This window comes from Strongylocentrotus purpuratus, unplaced genomic scaffold, assembly GCF_000002235.5.
Source record: "Strongylocentrotus purpuratus isolate Spur 01 unplaced genomic scaffold, Spur_5.0 spur5_scaffold_14, whole genome shotgun sequence".
Classification (NCBI taxonomy): Eukaryota; Metazoa; Echinodermata; class Echinoidea; order Camarodonta; family Strongylocentrotidae; genus Strongylocentrotus; species Strongylocentrotus purpuratus.
In genome coordinates, this window is record NW_022145599.1 from 5,579,627 (window position 1) to 5,599,191 (window position 19,565).

A 19,565-nucleotide genomic window follows, 5' to 3' on the forward strand; every position below is an offset into this window, starting at 1 on the left:
AGCATTTCATTTATTCCATTTCTTTGATCCATAAATTATGAACAAAACACTCAAGAAATAAACATACATCATGACATAAGCAATCTCAACTGCATGTATAGTTTTAATACAAGGGAAAAGGCTTCAAGAATCTTCACTTTATTAAAAAAAAAGGATGGCCAAATGAGAAGATTATCTGTTTTTAAGTAAGTCTAAATACTATCCACATGAGTTGATGTTCATAATGTCAATTCGAGCATCCGTCTTACCAGCATTGATTGAGACAAGAAAGCTGCACTCGATGAAATTTCCACTGGCATCACCAAAGACAAACGACACCACTGACTGTCCAATGGGGAAGTCGTCACCGGAGTCATGTGACCTATTGAGCAGATTGACCACGCCCGATGTATCCATAGCTGTGGCGTCATCAAATGTCACTTGAAATGGACCTTGGTCGTCCACCTCTACTGTTCGTTCGATATTCCTAGGGCAAGTAACTACAGGCGGTGTAGTGTCCGCTAGCAACAGAAACGATCATACATATTGAAAGTTTTCACCAACGAAGTGGTTGAAACATAATTAGATTCATATATTTACAGTAACATTTTATCCCACATGATTCAACTCGTTTCGTTTCGGTTTAATAAAATTTGGAGTGGACTATTAGGCTATTATTATTATTATTATCTTGATTCACAGTGTATATAAATGTTCACCTCGATGGGAACTTAGAACAAATCTCAATTAACCATAGGTTTTTACCACATCCACTAAATGAACTAATAGTGACTATGTATACATACGTCATATAACATTATTGTACTGATATCGAGACATGTACTTTTAAAGTTTCAGAATTGCACTATTAAACTAAACAAAATCGAGTTTATTACAACTCCATCATCAGCCTAATTTACATCAGCACGTTATCTCTTTCTAAAGTAAAATATTTCGAATCTGTATATGATAGAAATAGTCCATCTGCTTAGAGCCAGAAGGCGATAACTCTTTAGCAGAAAGGTAATATACTTTCGGCGATCAAAAGGTAAATTAATGATAATATATACATTAGCGAGTAAATTAATTGGCAATCAAAGAATTTGCATTAAGAAACAACACGATCTAATCATACCGACTGACACTTTAATGAAAGGATATTTAATTTATGTACATTGGTACGGTGACCGTCGTAGTAAGACGTTAGATAAGTATTAAACAGCAAAAAGTATAACCAACAACGCACCTGTGTCACAGATAGGCCCATCGAATCCCGGTTCACAAACACAATTGAAACTGTTGACATTATCAATGCAGGCCCCATTTATACATGGAGAGCTCAGACACTGGTCCGTATCTGTGAGATGAATTTAATGGAATTATTTCAAGATCCGTGTAAGCCACTATATGAACCACAGGAGGAGAGGTAAATATAATTGTAACCAATGCCTCATCTTACCCGATAGCAGGGCAGAAAATATTACAGATAAATGGTAAAATATTGAGACATAATCATTGAAGAAGTCCTATCAGTACCGTTTTTATTTTCAATATAATGTGCCCAATAGTCATTATAACAAGTTCTTAAATTAATGTTTGGGGAAATACACATGGAGAAAGAAGGTAATGCTACAGCTGTATTTCATCATTGAAAGATATTATCGAACATTGGCTCCGATTAGAAAATAGGCCTATAAATATACATTTTATAATGTATTACAGCGTAACAATCCACAATTTGATCGTTCAATATTCTACTCAGTATTCTTTTTCTTCAATAGTTGATTATTACATATATATTCATGTACACTTCGGTCTTATTTTGCGTATTATTAGCGACTTTTAGATTCTGCACGACGAGGAGGTGGACTGCCCTTTTAAGGCAATGTGACGTCACCGCCAGTGCCTTAAAAGGATGTCACATTTCTGCTAGAAATTACCTTATTACCAGCCTACATATACTTTGCTGATCTCTGAGAAGTGTCTAACTTTTGTTTTTAAGTGGCCCAAACATTGTCGAGCATGTGTGCAGCGCTTTGTAACTGCAAGGAAAAGGCGCTATATCAAATATCTTTTGGATTGGATTGGATTAAAAGGGCAGTCCATGTTCTCGTCGTGCAGAATCTAAAAGTCCCTATTGTTTAAACACCGAACACTGAGCAATCCTTTTGATAGTACTCACCTACAGTGATTGATAATTCACAAGAGCCTGTATTGCCAGAATTATCCTCAAAGGTGAAGGTAACGATTGACAATCCAAAGGTAAACATGCTCCCAGACTGATGAGACTGAGAAATGAACATGACCATGTTGGATAGGTCAGTGGCTGTGGCATTGTCAAAGGTGACCATTGCAGACTGGGGACTATCTACTATTCGAGTGATGCTTGTTGGACACGTGACTGTCGGTGCTGTCCTGTCAACTGTAAAATGAACGAGAAGATTGTTTATAATTGTTTATGCTTACAACGTCGAATGTAATGTACGTGACTGTGTGAGCGATATATTACTATCATGATTATGATCTTTGATCTACCATTATGAACTCTTTAACTGGGTTCTTAAATTATTTTTTAAAATAATATTTATATAATTTTATCTGTGCTCCAAGAATCACTATCGACAATATATTCTCATCAATGAAGACCTTCATAATGATAATGACAATGGTGACGATATTAACAATAATGATAATCATAATAATGATGATAATAATGGTAATAATAATAATAACGATGATAATAATAGCAAAAATAATAACAACCATAACCAAGAGTGATAACTACAGTGTAAATAATAATAACAATAATCCAATCAGATATATCGCAAGTCACATCTTTATATCAACATCTCCATGTTCCTCCTGATTTGTCAAACGTGCATGACATAAACATCATTGATAGATCTTTAGCATGAGTAGGCACGTCGAATAATCACTGTTTCTTACCTATATTGAAATCGATGCTAAAGGAGCAAGTTCCCTGATTGCTGCTCTGATCAGTGGCTGTGAAGGTGACTACAGTGGTTGCATCCACGGGGAAGGGTCCGGGTGAACTGTGACTCGTTATTAAAGAGGTATCGGCGAAGTCGAAGACGATAGGATCGGGAAAAGTAATCGGGACATTTGTTGGTCCTAATTCAATGGTCATGTTGATGTTTGGAGGGCAGGTCAGAACTGGATCTGTCGAGTCAACTGCGGTGGGTGCAATATTGAAACAAATGATTACTGACATTGGTTTTAATAGCATGGATGATTGAACGTTGCATTAATGCCTTCTACGACACCTGCTGTGGTGACATTTGCTCCACGGTCAACATCCTACACTTGCCGACTTTCAAACTTGAGCACTGGACCAAACAGTATACCTGACCTTAAACCTTGACCTAACGCTATTTTTTAAGGAAATGAGGCTCAAAGCCAACGGCGCCTTCCTGCCACTTGGACATGGTAAATACACGGGCATAACAACACAAAACATTAATCGCTTACAGTTCTTACTATTGATTTTGGTCATACCGTAATATACATCAGTGTGTATCTAGGCAGTACAGAGCTAAAGTTGCGCCACAAATATATGATGTTGAGGTTTGAAGGTTGATGTGTTATTATCCAAACGTTCAAATACATTAATATGACAATTAGTATAAACATAATAACAATAATAAATGCATTTTTAACAAATATCTTGAATCTCTTCCTACTTGTATTGACATTGATATTGAATGAACAGGAACCCTCATTCCCACTCTCATCCCTTGCAGTAAAGGTAACTCTGGTTGTTTCTCCTACAGTGAACGGTCCTGGAGACGTATGGCTTGATGATGTAATTATCGCAGTATTAGAGTCGTCCGTGATAGACGGGTTGTCAAAGGAAACAGGAAGGGTTGGTAAACCCAGCTGAGCCTCTGCTGTGTTGTCAGGTGGGCAGGTCAGTACCGGATCCGTTGAATCAACTGTCGAGGGTAATATTTCAAAAAAATGTTACAGAATTAACCACTTTAAGAAAATAACAAAACTGTCTATATTTTGAGTATTCGAGACAGATATGTACCCAGTGTGTATTCTTTACTGGATACCTCCCTATAATGATAGTAATCATCTGGATTTATATAACCCATTATACATCTTCCAATTCTCTCAATACTTCACATATATACCAATGCACCAATCATCGGATTCAGGCTTGCCCACAAACGACATGTGCACATTCTATAATCCCTGGGGAATATTCCAAACTAGGCACCATTTTACAGACGATCGCGATGATGAAAACGCCATTTTACCTTTTACCCGTTTTGAACCAGGATGAAGAGGAGACATCTTAATAAAATGTTTTGCGTTGAGGACGAACGGAACAGGCCAGGGATAGCACACTTTGAATGTACTTTTCGGCTCAGCCCAATCTATTACGTAACAATGACATACCCTCCATAATCAAGACAGTGAAGGAACATGAATCCTCATTCCCGCTCTCATCACCAGCAGTGAAGGTGACCGTTGTTATCACTCCGGCTGGAAATAAGGAACTCGAGTTGTGACTTCGTGATAGAATCATCTCCGTGTTTGAAGCATCAGAAATGGCAGGATCATCAAAGGACACATTCCGTGGACCCTGACCAAGCTCAATCGTCTCGAATATGTCTACTGGACATGTCAGCATGGGTGGTGTGGTATCCTCTGCAGAATTTATTATGTGGAATCAAAGAATAATAAATCGAACAAGTTGTTTTGCGTTTATTCCTAAGTACTGAATCTAATGAGATCCGTTTTCAGGGTCGCATGTATATTCCCTTCGAAACGTTTTACTCATTTAATATATAATACCGATTTGATATATCTACCCGTATTGCTTGTAATAAAACGACTCTTCGGCTTGTATGAATTTTAATTGCTTTTGTTGGAAAAGTGGAACAAATAAAATTCAAACTTCAAACACACTTCAAACTTCAAATGTACCACCTTTATAATGACAGCGCAAGACGTTAATTGTTTTAAAACAATCGTCACTTGTACCATGTTGATGTTAAGAGCTGTTATTATCATACTGATAATCTGCTTCTCGTAGAGTATATAAAACTAAAAGTATATTTAGAAAATAAACATTGTAACGACTCTACCCCCTTATGAAGCAAAAACTGTGCGAGAATTATACTCACGCGTTGTAACGTTGACGGTTAATGTACAGTTGCCTAGGTTATCGCTCGTGTCTGTGTATACGATGGTCACAAGAGTTGGTCCTATAGCGAACATTGATCCCGACGATGGACTAATGCTCAGGAGAGTTGGTATGCCCGATATATCAGTAGCAGTAGCAGTATCATTTGGAATGGTTAGGACTGTACCGTTGGAACCGAGTTCAACTGTCTCGAATAAAGTCGATGGACAGGTGACGTTCGGAGGTGTAGTATCGACTGTGTAGGAATAACAAAGAGTGGCATATATATATATATATATATATACCATGGTTAGTGCGCCCTCTCTAAAAGAAATGTCTCTTTCCTTTGTATATGCACGTTACCCGTTGTATTCCTGATCATCATTAGTTGATTAAATATGTCACTTTCCTTCTTACGGTGTACTTCACCAAGTATCCCAAATCAGCGTTTAAAGACAGTTCTCAACCAAAGTGCCATTTTATAGTTTATTTTAATGTTACACAATGTTTCAAGAACGCTCCATGAATACTTTATAATGAGCCCTGGGGGGTGTTTCACAAAGATCCTAAGTTGAACTTATCTCTAAGTTGGACTTAAAAAGTATGGACAGCCATTGGAGCCTTAAAATGAAATACATTCAAAAGCAAAAATTGGAGGATTTCAGACTTTTCATCAATTCCACATCAAGAACATGAAATCTCCCATGATAATAGAAAATATGAATGATTTGAATCAACATTTTATGCCTTCTAAAAAAAAAATTACAAAATATTTTCAAGGATGCTAATGGCTTCCCATAAATTTTAAGTCCAACTTAGAGATAAGTTCAACTTAGGATCTTTGTGAAACACCCCCCGGGTCAATTTCACAACCACTTTTCATTTTCCCAAGGTATATAAGATTAATAATATTTTGGGCCGCTTGAACATCTACGGCACTAAATGGGTTAGTAATATTTGTTTGCTTGAAACAGTAAGATGAAAATATTCAATACTTCTACATCTACGTTAGATGTATGAATATCTTCCGGATCATTACATGGACAAGGTAAAGATTATTTACACACATGCCGAATAGGATTTTCACATATAATGGAACAATGTTTGAAACAGAAGGGTGTTTGTTGAATAAATATCGTCAATACCTCCAAATCTATGTTAGAGATATCTTTAGTTTCCGTGTGAACATATAGTGAAAATAAAATACACACTCATGTCGATCGGGATTTTCACACTGAAACAAATACTTAGCGTAATAGTTATAGGGTGACCCGATATTTGCTCCCGTGACTATTGCTCTGGCCTTTATATCGTCAAAGATATAGAGACTAGTAAGGGTAGCGTTTGGGTTTTAGATTAGGGTTAAGATTAAAGTTAGGTTTAGGTTTAGGTATAGTATTTCGTCCGGGGTTGAATTGAAGAATTCGGTTGGTGTGGAATATTTTCGTGGACAACAATTCATTGTCTCTTTGGTCACTCTTTAGGTACATACCAGCATCGACAGTGATTGGAAAGCTGCATTCACCGCGGTTAGAACTCTCATCCTGGAAAACGAAAGACACAATTGTTGTCACGCCCACAGGAAACATGTCACCAGAAACGTGACTCTGATTCAGAAGCGTGACGTCACTAACGTCTGTCGCAGTAGCATTCGGGAAGGAAACATCGAGGAAAAGTTGTCCAAGCTCTACTGTTAGGTTCATCGTGTCCGGACAGGTCACGGCTGGTGAAATCGTATCAACTGCAATATCAAAATATATCTTATGATTGTTAACATCAAATTCAACATTAACATGGTCGCAAAGACCTTCTAAAACTCAACCTCGGTCAACTCAAGTAGCCTTGTCAATAATCTTTTGATATTACAGCATAAAAATGACGTATTACTTTGTCTAATTGTATTTATATATGACATACCACATATGGTATTGAAATTGTCCGTCAGTTAATTCTCTAAGGTTGATCATGTTCACTCTTTGTAAAGTTTGGTATAGTTTGGAGAAATTACTGAAAGAAAGACACGGATCAGGGTCTATCATATTCAAAGGCCTTGTGATGTTTACAGGATGTGATAGTGTTGCTTCGATGGTAGCTCCAACTCTCTTCTAAGTTTTGTATTTCCGAAAGTCATTGTTTTCATGTTGCATTGCTGCACTTATAGGCAAAATCTATATAGGTTAAGGCTTTCATGATCAAGAAAAATGTCATATCATGTTTGTTTACAACTTCTGTCTAAGACAAATGTGCAGGCACAATGCACTACTCACATGCCCTCTTCTCTACGAATTAGTTGTTGCCTTAGTTCGATGAAGGCTTAATTCGGGTATAAAATAATCTTTGTGCACAATCACAGGCAGAACATATCCATGGAACTTAAAGGAGCTACGGTATAACATAGACATAGTAGTAGTAATACAACAGTCTAATACACTACCTGATATGAGGAATACTGAAAAGGAGCAAGATCCCACGTTTCCGGTTTGATCCATGGCACTGAACGTGACTATTGTCTGTTCACTGACTGAGAAGTTAAACGGAAATTCATGGCTTCGTGAAGACAAGGTTGCAGTATTGGATTCATCCATGATCGTGGGATCATCAAAGGAAAGTTCCACCGTCGCTGTCCCAAGTTCAACTAGTTGTGGTATGAAATCCGGACAAGTCAGGACTGGATCTATGTTATCGACTGTAAAAGAACGAAACGAATACGGGGTCGAATTATAAGAAAATTTAACTACAATACCGTCCACTGATCTTATCAAGACACAAATGGCGGTGGACAATCATTCGCTTTTGTTAATATTGTATTAGTGATAGGTTCATAGATTGTGGTTATGATTATGATTATAGATGATAAAAGTTAAGGTTAACTTATCCCTCAAAGTTCTTACCAAACAGCGCAAAATACAAGAAAACTATCAATATTAGGGTATAGGGTCGATGTTCCGTAGAACCATTGGGGAATAAAGTGCATACAAACAAAAAAGTTGATTTACTTTCGATAAAATATTTTTAAATTTAAGGGTAATTTGTGATGAGCTCTTAAACTTGAAGTGCTTCATTAAACAGGATAAGACAACATGTATAATTTATTTGTCGAAAAAAAAAAAACGACGTCTATTTCTATTCGAGAAATTGAATGTTTGTATTTGTAATAAGACCCTATATAACATTGTAAAAACATAATAATATCATTACCACCGTAAGAATAATAAGGTACATGTACTTGAAATAAACCATGTAAGTGCTTAAATGGCCCAAACATTGTCGAGCGTGTGTGCAGTGCTTTGTAACTGCAAGGAAAAAGCGCTATATCACATATCTTTTGGATTGGATTGGATCGGGGACAACATTTTGATAAAGGAACGATGAGGGAGAGGAAAATATTGCCCAATATAGGACAGAGGGACGTATATAATTTGAAATGTTAGCAATTTATTCATTTTTTTCCTTACAGATCTGTGCTACTAAGAACGATGAACATACCAACTCCTGCGCGCACAATCACATTGAAAGTACAGAACGCCTGGAGTCCACTCATATCTATAGCCGTGTAAGTGATAGCTGTAACTCCGATTGGAAAGTGTCCTCCAGGGTTGTTAATCGAGGTGACAGTTGGCTGTCCATCGCTGGCATTAGCTGTCGGTTCTGTCCATGTCACAACGGCGGATGCAGCACCAAATGGAGCTGCAACCACTACATTGGATGGGCATTCAGTAAACCCAGGTGGGTCGGGGTCATCTAGAAGAAATGGAAAGGAAAATTGGCATCGAACGATATTTTTCCATTTTCAGTTTTATATACATTTCAGATTAGAATTATGCAGTTGCGAATAAACAGAGATACATTCAGGGGAACATCACCAGTGCCTGATGATTGCTCACAAGAACTGCTAAACTCTGGTTCATACTTTTGAATGTTAAAACTATCACACCACAAATTCTCCATAGAAGTTATATTTCACATAATCTGTCAAGCAATTTAACCGCCATGCAATTTGAATTGTCATTAATAAAGCATATTTGATCCTACATACCATTATTTGGATCTGGGACGAATACAACGTTGAACTGACACATCACCGAATTACCCTGCTGGTCCATAAACACGTATGTCACAGGTGTGGTTCCCTCTCCAAACGAATCTCCCGGGTTGTTGGTGGCTATTACAATGATATCATTCTGAAATGTCCTGTCATCGGTTGCGGATGGTGGTGTCCATGTTGCTGTTGCAGTAAAGACTCCAGGTTCAGCAATAGCAAACACATCGCTGGTAGGACAGGTTGTGGTGAGTGTAGGAGCGACGGTATCGGAACGATCTGTTTAATCCAAGTGTATTGAAAATAAATAAGAATTCCTCAAATATGTTGTCTATGTGTGTTCACTTTTACACGTATATGAACATTTTTTTTTCGTTTTAGCATGCATTTCACGTGAAAGAAGAATGATGGACGCATCAAATCTGCTTCATACCCTCAATAATAATCAAGATATGCTTGTGTTTTTTTAGTCCTGTTTGTAATGCCCATATAAGAGGAGCCTTAAAAAAGCATGTCTTATCAATGACGTCACCGAAAACTGAAACTAAATTTAGAGATTATATTTTACTGAATAATTTGAAAATAGCGTACCTGTGACAAAAATAATAAATTCACACACGGCTCTGTTTCCGGCGGCGTCGTCGAAAGTATAAAAGAGACCTCTATATAAGCCTGCTGGCAAGAATACCCCCGGAACGATCGAAGAAGGCTGACTGGATAAAGGAACAGAGACTCCATTATCAACAGCGGTGGGTATATTCCATGTGACTGGGTCGCCAGGGTTGCCAGCCTTAGCTACCACAGAAAATGGACAATCGGATATGACTGGTGGAACATGATCCTCTGTAAAGGCAAATGAAGAAGAAGAAAAAAAAATGTATCAACAAAGGTGCGTTAAGGAAAACTTGTATCTCTAAAAAATAAATCTTGAAAATTTATAATGACGGAACAATTAAACGATTATTTAGAAAATGGTATAAATCAATTTTCCTCTGGAGCTCATCTTATGTATTCCAAATTAATTAAGCATTAATTTTGATTTTATAAATACTTCGAAATCTAAATTACGGCCAATTCATCAATAAAGAAATTACTCTATTATCAATAAGGGGATAAATTTTTCACCCGTGAAAATTCTAATGACCGATTGTACACCGTGACCAAGAATATGATGTAGGGTTGATATGAGAATGTTATGTTCCTGATGTTCATGTTATTTCACACTAATTGTACGCATATTGTATTTAAGCCGTGGCTCTATGTACATTGTTTGTTTGCTGTCTACAAAATAGAGTGTATATGGCCTATGAACACAGCACCTGGCTGGTGAGGATGTTCCACTTACGATCGGCATATCAAATATAATTGAATAATAAATATTTATTTTAATACACGGATCTTGACTGCAGTACAAACCGGTAGCTGTTAAGATGACATTAAAGTCGCACGTGGCTTGCAACCCAACGTCATCGGTTGCAGTATAGACCACGTGTGATATCCCGACACCAAAGACATCTTCAGGAGACCTTGTCGAGTCCACATTGGGTTGACCATCATTATCCAATGCAGTAGGTGGTGTCCATGTCGCTGTAGAATTTTCCTGTCCGATGGGTAGTTGAACGGTCACAGTCGAAGGACAGTTCGAAAAGACAGGTGACGTGGTATCGGCTGTGCATGGTGGAGAATGATTAAAATTACTCATTACGATTTGTCAGTTATCTTCTCTCAATCGCCACTGGAATCAGAACAATTTACGTTCGATAACACACCCCTCTCAATCTGATAGTTTTCATCATATTGCTACATCAAATCCTATTTACCACACAGGATTTAGGCTTATTGCCATTCCAACATATTTGGTTGGTCTACATCTAAAAGATCTAGGCTCTGTTGAATTCACTGGGCTCGGGTCGGGCTATAAGGTCTTTGAACAATACAGATTGATTGGTGTTTCAAAAACATTAAGATGTGTTGGAGGGTTAGTTTATAGTACACTACCACAAAAAAGAAGACTTTTAGACTTTAAATTATTGTGTTTCATTGGGTATTAAACTGACTTAATAACAAATCAAGATAAAGGATATTGGGTGATACATATTCTGCCATTGCAACGAAGTTATTAAAAAAAAAAAATTCTCTCTCTCTCCTTCAATTGAAAGTAGTATAAGCCCTAATAAAACTAAGTCACATTGGGAAAACATGAAGCTGTCGCAGATTATTGCTAGTTTTTAGCTAACCTGTTGGGAAAACTCCGACGCTGAACACACAAAATGTAGTTTGACTCAGGCTGTCTGTAGCATTATATACAACCTGAGTGTTTCCCGGATTGAAAGCCTCTCCAGGATTATGATTACTGGTGAGGTTAACCGTGTCGACATCGTCTGAGGCGATAGGTAATGTCCAGGTGACATTGACCGAGGTCATCCCGTTTGGAAGAATCACTACCAAGTCTTCTGGACAATTATCGATAAATGGCGCTAGATCTAGACAACAACAACAAAAACAACAACGATGTTAAAGCTAAAGACCAGTTATGGTCATATAATTGCATTGTGAAAGAAACGTTGTGAAATCGATCAGAAAAGGTTGATCATCTAGCATAGATGTACTGCAAGGTTCTGAAATCATCAAAATGATAAGAAATTTGGCCAAGTCTTCATAAAGTTAGAAGCACTGTACACAGAAAGATGTATATGGGACTACACAGAAAGATGTATATGGGACTACACAAACGTGCGTGACACGTGCATTTCATATCTCTCAACAGGCAAGAGATACACTAATTTACCAAATATATCAATTAGTAGGAGGTTTCCCGTCAAAATTGTTATCATCATGTAATATTAAAAACATATTCTTTCACATGATTGGTAATAAGAGCTTCCATTTCATTTTTTGAAATTGGGGCGTTTCCAATACTGGTCTTTACCTTTAAAATAATAATAATAGTACTACTATTGCAACTACTACTACTACGACAACTATTGCTGCTACTACTACTTCTAGTACTTCTACTACTACTTCTACTACTACTACTACTACAACTACTACTACTACTAATGACAATAATAATAATAGTAATAATAATAATAATAATAGTAGTATTAATAACTCTTATAGTAATACTGATAGTAATGATCATAATTTTAATTATATAGAAAATGATATTGATAATGATAATAATAATGATCATAATAACAATAATAACAATAATAATAAGAATTTAAATTATATAAATATTTATATTAATAACGATTATAATAATGATAATGATAACAATAATAATAATATAATTTCGTTTAAAGAGGATGTCCCAAGAGCATCAATAACGTTCTTTTGGAGGGCCCTACTATTACTTTTATCCCAACTGAGCGTTTAAAGTACACTAAAACTTCGGATCAACGACAATTCGAAGCCAAGACATACGACAAAAATAACAACGAAGACATTCACCTCCAGCCGCCATCTCGCATGTGTAAACGTCAGGAGAAACTGGATCAAAGTTACATGTATTCCCATCGGGACAAGGTGTGCAACTACAGACGTCAGTTCCCTCTAAGAAAAGAAACGGAATGACAAACGAGTGACTTTTTGCTTCTTTTTGTTAGTACACGTATATCTTTGTTTGCGGTCTATACAATTGAGACACGGTTTATATAAGAGAGGTCAATATTTGATGCCTCTCTCCGAATTTATGACAGGGGGCGTAACAGTTCATTGCAAATGCTGAACTTGAAATTTAAAAAATATATATAAAAAGGGGAAAACACTGTTCATTTCACTCTTCTTTCATTTCTCCAGTCATGGAGAGTTGTGGAATTCCGCAGATCCATCTTCAAGAAAGATAGATAATGATTTCTTCATTAGTATTTTTTTGTATACTCAAATTCTAAATTAATTCCAATCAAAGTTTAATATCTTACAAGGAATGATGTTGTAATATATGCCATGTAAATATGTATATAAAACTTTAGGTATGTCAAGTGTGTATCTATTTTGAGCCAAAGGGGCGGCTTTATACTTTGTTTATGAGCTTCCGAAATAAGGCTATTTAAAAAAAATAACTGTCTAAAAAGAAATGATCACATTTCACCTCATTTAAAACAGATTATCATATATACATGTAATACGATATGACAGATATTCAACAGTATTTTGTCCACATTCGTTATTCTTAAATTTCATATTTAGTTATTCGCTTAAAATACAAAAACCCATTAAAAGAAATCAAGGTTACAAAATGGATTATATCATGATATAACAAATGTAAAGATATTCATACAAACGAGAGATGCAACACCTTAAAGTGACTCGGTAACATTGTTGAAGGTTGATGAAAAAAATTGCTTATTTTTGTATAAAATGTTACTTACTATATTCCTTCTACTGTACTAACCCTCTAAAATGCAAAAAATCCTGAAAAAATTCTCAAACCACGAAGATATCTATGTTTTTCTTTGAATGCGTCGATGTACGACACCCTCTAATAGTGATTAACAGTAAATTCTCCCAACCATTTTTGTATTTTCCCAACCGTTTTTCCATGAAAAAAAGACATAAAACAGGCTATAAAAAAAAATCTGTCAACACTTAAATGGAATGTAGAGCCATTTTATTACTTTGTGACGGTTTACATTCACCTAAAATGTAATTAAATTGTAATAATATAGTTGGGAGAATTAAGGAATCGATCAGATCAGTTTTTCCCAATTTGTTTCCGATTTCCCGAATATTATCTGTTATCCCTTATACAGATCAATTATCTTATTTTCTCCATTATCCTAAAGGTTTATGTCATCATCCATTTCACCACATAATGCATTCCATTTTGCTTTTAGGTTTGTATATTCTAAAGAATATCTTCTATCCAGACATGCTCTATCTATCCTCCAAATCTACTCATTCCTGTTTGTTGTTAACAAATAGGGCTACCATCACTGTTGGTGGAAATATGCTACCCTGGATATATGTCATAAATACATAAATAATATCGCGCATGTATCTATTTTAGAAAAAAAATACGCTTCTTGATTGAAAAATGTGAAAATAATGTTTACATTTCATTCAGCCCACAACTGAGAAGCATTCATTTTCTGTAAAGAGATGTTAAATAGACCAACCCCACCCTAAAACGAGAGGGAGGAAAATAATATTCCTGAGTGTTATGATTATGACATAAAAGAGGCAATCGTGATAAGCAACTTTGAAATAAGTCACAGAATAAACTTGAAACGTTCATGAAAAGCAATAGAAAAGATGGACTTTTGACCATAAACAGTTGCATACGGAATACGAAAATACTCACGTGTAATTGTGAGAGGTATCACACATTCAGATACGAATCCTTGGACGTTGGTAAACATGTAGACCACGTGATATGTACCCACATCGAACGTGTCTCGAGGAGTGTGCGTTGAAAGGAAGGTCACCATTGTCTGGGTGACAAAGGGCGGTTCAAAGGGAAGACTGCAGTTTACATTATCAAACGTTTCATAGACTTTGGGAGTGCGACTGGTAGGACATCGAATGATATCAGGCCCCGCCCTGCCGTCATCAGCTTGAACAAAAATAGAAAGAAATCATGGGTCATAAATGTTTGCCTGTTTTTGTATACATTATATTTTGAGTATATATATATATATATATATATGGCGATGACTTTTTATTCCATTTACGATATCGAGGAGTCTTAACGGGAAGATGTATTTTCATAATTTATGCTTCACCCCCTAGCCCCCCCCCCCCCCCCACCAAAAAAGAAGTAAAAATGCTCTTCAGTGTTTGACTCATGCTGCAAACATGTATATGAATGACATGATTAAAGGTAATACAAAGTTTTGGGAAATTTTGAAAATTGGGTTGATGGTGAATCTTTACAATTTTGATATATTTAGGTGCCCCTGTGGAGGTATTATAAGCACTGAAAAAATTAGTCCCTAAAACACTTCTGTTTTCGAGAAAAATTGAATATAAAAATTTACCGGTGCTCCCGGTAAATTTTGATAAATTTAAAATAGCGCCTATGGCCGTGCAATGGTAGCTGCGACCATGAAAATCTCAGAATATGTAGTTGTGATATATAATTTCCAAACGGGATTAGCTAATCGGTCGATTTTAGACAAGAAACATTGTTTCATAGCTAAATTAATATCTTGACCTTGAGAGGGAGCTATACAACATAAAGAGTTTATTATTTATAATTTCATTACTTTAGACTTGATTTCAACCGCGACAACGATCAATAAATATTGTAGGAACGCATATGCTTCCAATATGCTAATTTGAACCAAATTTATGACCCCATACCAATACTTTGTAATACCTACAAGTGGAATGTTCTGGAATACACTGTATATTACATTTATGATTTACTGAGACAGAACATGTCTCCAAATATAGTCACTCTAATAAACCCATAAACTTTGACAGAATGAAGTCACATAATAAGGGGTAGTCCACTCTGATATTAGGTTGGTTTTTAATATAAGCAAAATAATGAGAGAAACGTGTCAGATTGAGCAATTTCGATCAAAAATATTTGAAGTTGTGATTAATCAAACACAAATTGGCAACTCTGTGACATATCTTGATCAAGAGATCCCCTCCAATTTGCCCTGTACTAAAAGAAGATTTTAAATCATGCATGCACCCAAGGTATGGTTATTGCAAATATTTTTATATATATATATGTATATATATATATATATATATATATATATATATATATATATTTATATTTATATTTCGACATCAATAACGAATAAAACGAAAGTTTATGAAATTTTTATGTGCACAGTAAATTTGAGGGGAGCTCGCAAGATACGTCAAAGTGTTGCCAATTTGTGTTTGATTGATCGCAAATTCAAAAATTCATAACTTTCTTATTTTCAATCTGAATTTGCTCAAATTTCATTGACCTGTTTCTCTCGCTTCTCTGCTTCTACGTACTGAAACTAACTTAATAGGGACTTTTGGATTTGCGTGGACTGCTACGTGTGCCGTCCTTTTATGGCACTGCCAGTGGCTTAAAAGGACGTCACACGTAGCAGTCTACGTTGTCGTCGTGCAAATCTAAAAGTCCCTAATGTCATGGTGGACTTTCCCTTTAATCTATTTGTTTACAAACAAATCATTTGTTCAAGATCATGTAAGAACACACTATTAAACATCTTTACCTGTTGACAAGCATGATCTCTAAGGTAGCTGAGCTATGCGGCTGGCATGCTGAAATTTACCATTCTCTCGTTAATATTCCATGTTCGTAATGTAATCAAATAGGCCATTTTCGTAATGTAACCAAATTTAATGCATAAGTCTTTGTGTAGTGCCTCAATACAAATTATTTCATTCACCTGATAAGAATAATAGTATTTCAATAGACAGAATCCGACCTGCATACATAATTTGTTGCCAGGTTGGACAAACATGATGGCTTGGCCTACCTAGCAACACTTAATATATGCAGTTGCATTCTGACTATTGAAATACTATTATTCCTAACAGGTGCATGAAATAATTTGTATTGAGGCACTTCACAAACACTTATGCATTAAATTTGGTTACATTACGAAAGTGGTCTATTAAATGCACAAATCTTTGTTAAATGCCTCGTTACAAATTATTTCATTCACCTGTTGCAAAATATTTGTTTTTTCAAAAGTGAGAATACGAATTACATAAATGCCGCGTTGTTTGAAGCAATTCGCGTTCTGACTATTGAAAAACAATTATTGTTAACAGGTGCATGAAATAATTTGTAACAGGGCATTTAACAAAGAGCTATGCATTAACTTGGCTTACATTACAAAATGATCTAATGCACTGATACCTTTTATTACGCATTTAGGAATCGGGCGGGCATTCGCAACAGGTAAATGAAATAACTTTTGTCGAGACACTTCTTTATTAAAGACGTAAGCATAAAGTTTGGTAATAATTACAAAAATAACAAATTCGAATAACCTAGCAAAGTGCATTTTTGCTTGCTCATAGATAAAGATAACCCAAACATGCCCAAAAGTTTTTGGGTACAGGTTGTACAAATTCGGTAATTTGAATTCGCCTGAAATGAAGTCGAATGACCTAATGATGAAAATGCTTTTACCATATAGAAAAGATTTGTGTAATATATATATCTATATATATAAAGATATGAGGAGGTAACAAAATATATGTATCATCAACGTGCCGAATTAAATGAACTCGAAAATAAATCCTACAGAGTGTGATGTTAAAGAAAGACTTACCCGTGATGGTGACATAGAAAAAACATGTCGCTGAAACGCCCCCGTCGTAATTAGCGGTGAAGACCACTGCATGCCTGCCCACACTAAACAATGCTCCTGAAGCAGGTGAGGTTTGTCTGCCAGACGGGCTGCCATCAGGTGTTGGATCCGTCCAAGAAACTGCTAACTCATTCTGTCCAGCCATCACGCTCATTGTGATGTCATCCGGGCATGTTACTGTTCCATTCAAAACAAAACAAAATATTTATTTAAAAAAGGGATGAAAACTCTCCCGCATATGTTGGTAATGGGCGAAACCGACGAATTAATATCTTGTAATCATTCAACTCGGTTTGTGTCGAACAGATAATGCGCTTATTCCAGTCATATATAAAAAAATATATATATATAACAAAAATAGGCTTACATGCTGCATCATACATAGTAAGTCCTAAATGAACTAATGTTGGCCCTTATTTGCATGGAAAGGAATCCCTCCCCTGCACCCCTACCGTAAACACCAAGCCTCCGTTTCACAACACGATGGTATGAAGCCAAGATCCCATTGAAACGCTTTTATTTCAATTAACACGCGACTCGATTGGATGTTAGTAAATTTGTTCAACGATGGCCAACCGTCTAATTAATCCGAAACTACTCTCTTCTTATATGGACCCACTCTAGTAGAATGGATTTTCTAAGTGTATATAACATAATTACTTTTTTCCTGAATACTAAGATACTGCTATGCTACTCCTACCTGGTGTTATTGTAACTTTCGTAGTTCTTAATAAGGGGTTACGTTGGTTCAGTCGAGATCGCTTTGTCTACATTTTGAATCACATATGAATAGTACAGACATTGAACTGAGTGGAACAATTTTCGGGTGAAAATATATCCGAATTCCCTTTGAAATGTGGATTCTATCATTTTACTCACTTCCCCTTATGATACTGCACTCCATGATTTAAACAAGGAAAAGAAGTATATTAAAGCAAAAAACATGTCAGATAAGAATAATGAAGCGAATTGAAAGAATCATCAAAATTCTTACCGTTTTGGGCCTTCACTGCTGGAGAGAGCAAAACAAAGAAAAGCATTAGTACTGTATCAAACCACAACATTTTCAATTGTTTTTAAACTAAAAGTATCCTGAAGTTATAAGAAGTAATGCAATAGTCCGTTTATTTCATGTTTTCCGAAAACGTGAGGTGAAAATGATTCCGTCTCTCTGCTCAACTGATCTTTGACTCAAAGCAAGAAATCATCACTCACTCTCTTCCTCTCACTCCGTCTGCTTGACCTTTTCCTTTGTATGGTTTTCCAAAGAAAATATCTATATTTGTCTTTTTTGTTGTTGATAAGAATAGGTGTGGTTGAAAGGCATTGTGTGCGTGACGACAGTTCGTTGAATAAACATATTCAAAATGGCAATTCAGAGTATGGAGAATGACATCATACTTTACCCGGTCTACAAAAGCTTAAAGATCAAATTTTACAAAAAGATAGTTTTACCATCGATTTCCAAATTTTTTCTTCCTTTTTTACGTTTAGTCTCTTCTTTCCCGTCTCTCATCATGTTTATATTAGAATACGAATATTTATCCTATCCTACGTACCATAGGAGCCTAACTAATTACTACATTCTGATTTTCAGAACCCTTTACCGAATGGTCGTACATTTTGTGCTGCACAAAGGTTCAATCAGTTTAATTTTGGCCATTCTAAGTATTGGTTCATTGATGAAGACAAATGCTCATATACCTGTTACAGCTCATTGTATGTATGTTATCCCAAAGAAAGAAGAAAATGTCAGTCAGTCACTCAATAGTGTTTGGCAGGGAAGTCTAGAAAGTAAACGGGTTTCCTTGCATAACTGGAATACTAGGACACTGCTAACGTTTATATTTCACAGATAGGACATACATGACATATTCTTAATTCCTGCAAAGTTCTACAAAATTTGATGTTGGCTGCAAAAGGGACATAGTATCTTTGATGTGGGTTTATTCGAGATTGAGGGAAGTAAGAGACAACTGGTTAAAAAAATAAAAAATAAGAAGGCTGAAAAGCAAATCGACTCTATATTCTTTCCAACGGGTTTTTTTTTTTTTGGGGGGGGGGGTGTTTGTGTCAAGGGCGGTTCCTAAATAAATCTTCGAGGACA

At 36.0% G+C, this 19,565-nt stretch overlaps 2 protein-coding genes across 2 annotated transcripts in view; both read right to left on the reverse strand.

The window, feature by feature from the left end:
- The window catches only part of LOC105442568, a 46,627-nt gene extending 35,752 nt beyond the window's left edge, over window positions 1-10,875 (reverse strand). Inside the window, exons 1-13 of the mRNA XM_030984953.1 lie at window positions 10,590-10,875; window positions 9,888-10,016; window positions 9,171-9,452; window positions 8,621-8,875; window positions 7,569-7,820; window positions 6,627-6,875; window positions 5,136-5,390; window positions 4,405-4,656; window positions 3,681-3,932; window positions 2,926-3,171; window positions 2,162-2,401; window positions 1,226-1,336; window positions 249-500 (exon numbers count right to left, since the gene is read on the reverse strand). Coding sequence (XP_030840813.1) covers window positions 249-500; window positions 1,226-1,336; window positions 2,162-2,401; window positions 2,926-3,171; window positions 3,681-3,932; window positions 4,405-4,656; window positions 5,136-5,390; window positions 6,627-6,875; window positions 7,569-7,820; window positions 8,621-8,875; window positions 9,171-9,452; window positions 9,888-10,016; window positions 10,590-10,875 — 3,061 coding nt within the window. The remainder of the gene's footprint in view (window positions 1-248; window positions 501-1,225; window positions 1,337-2,161; window positions 2,402-2,925; window positions 3,172-3,680; window positions 3,933-4,404; window positions 4,657-5,135; window positions 5,391-6,626; window positions 6,876-7,568; window positions 7,821-8,620; window positions 8,876-9,170; window positions 9,453-9,887; window positions 10,017-10,589) is intronic.
- Window positions 10,876-12,974: 2,099 nt separating this feature from the next.
- Window positions 12,975-17,738, reverse strand: LOC115923711. Its single transcript, XM_030984954.1, has 3 exons — window positions 17,420-17,738; window positions 14,479-14,730; window positions 12,975-13,006 (listed from the first exon to the last, which is right to left on the reverse strand). The coding sequence occupies exons 1-3, from the start codon at window positions 17,610-17,612 to the stop codon at window positions 12,975-12,977; spliced, it is 477 nt and encodes a 158-aa protein (XP_030840814.1). The 5' UTR covers window positions 17,613-17,738.
- Window positions 17,739-19,565: the final 1,827 nt, after the last annotated feature.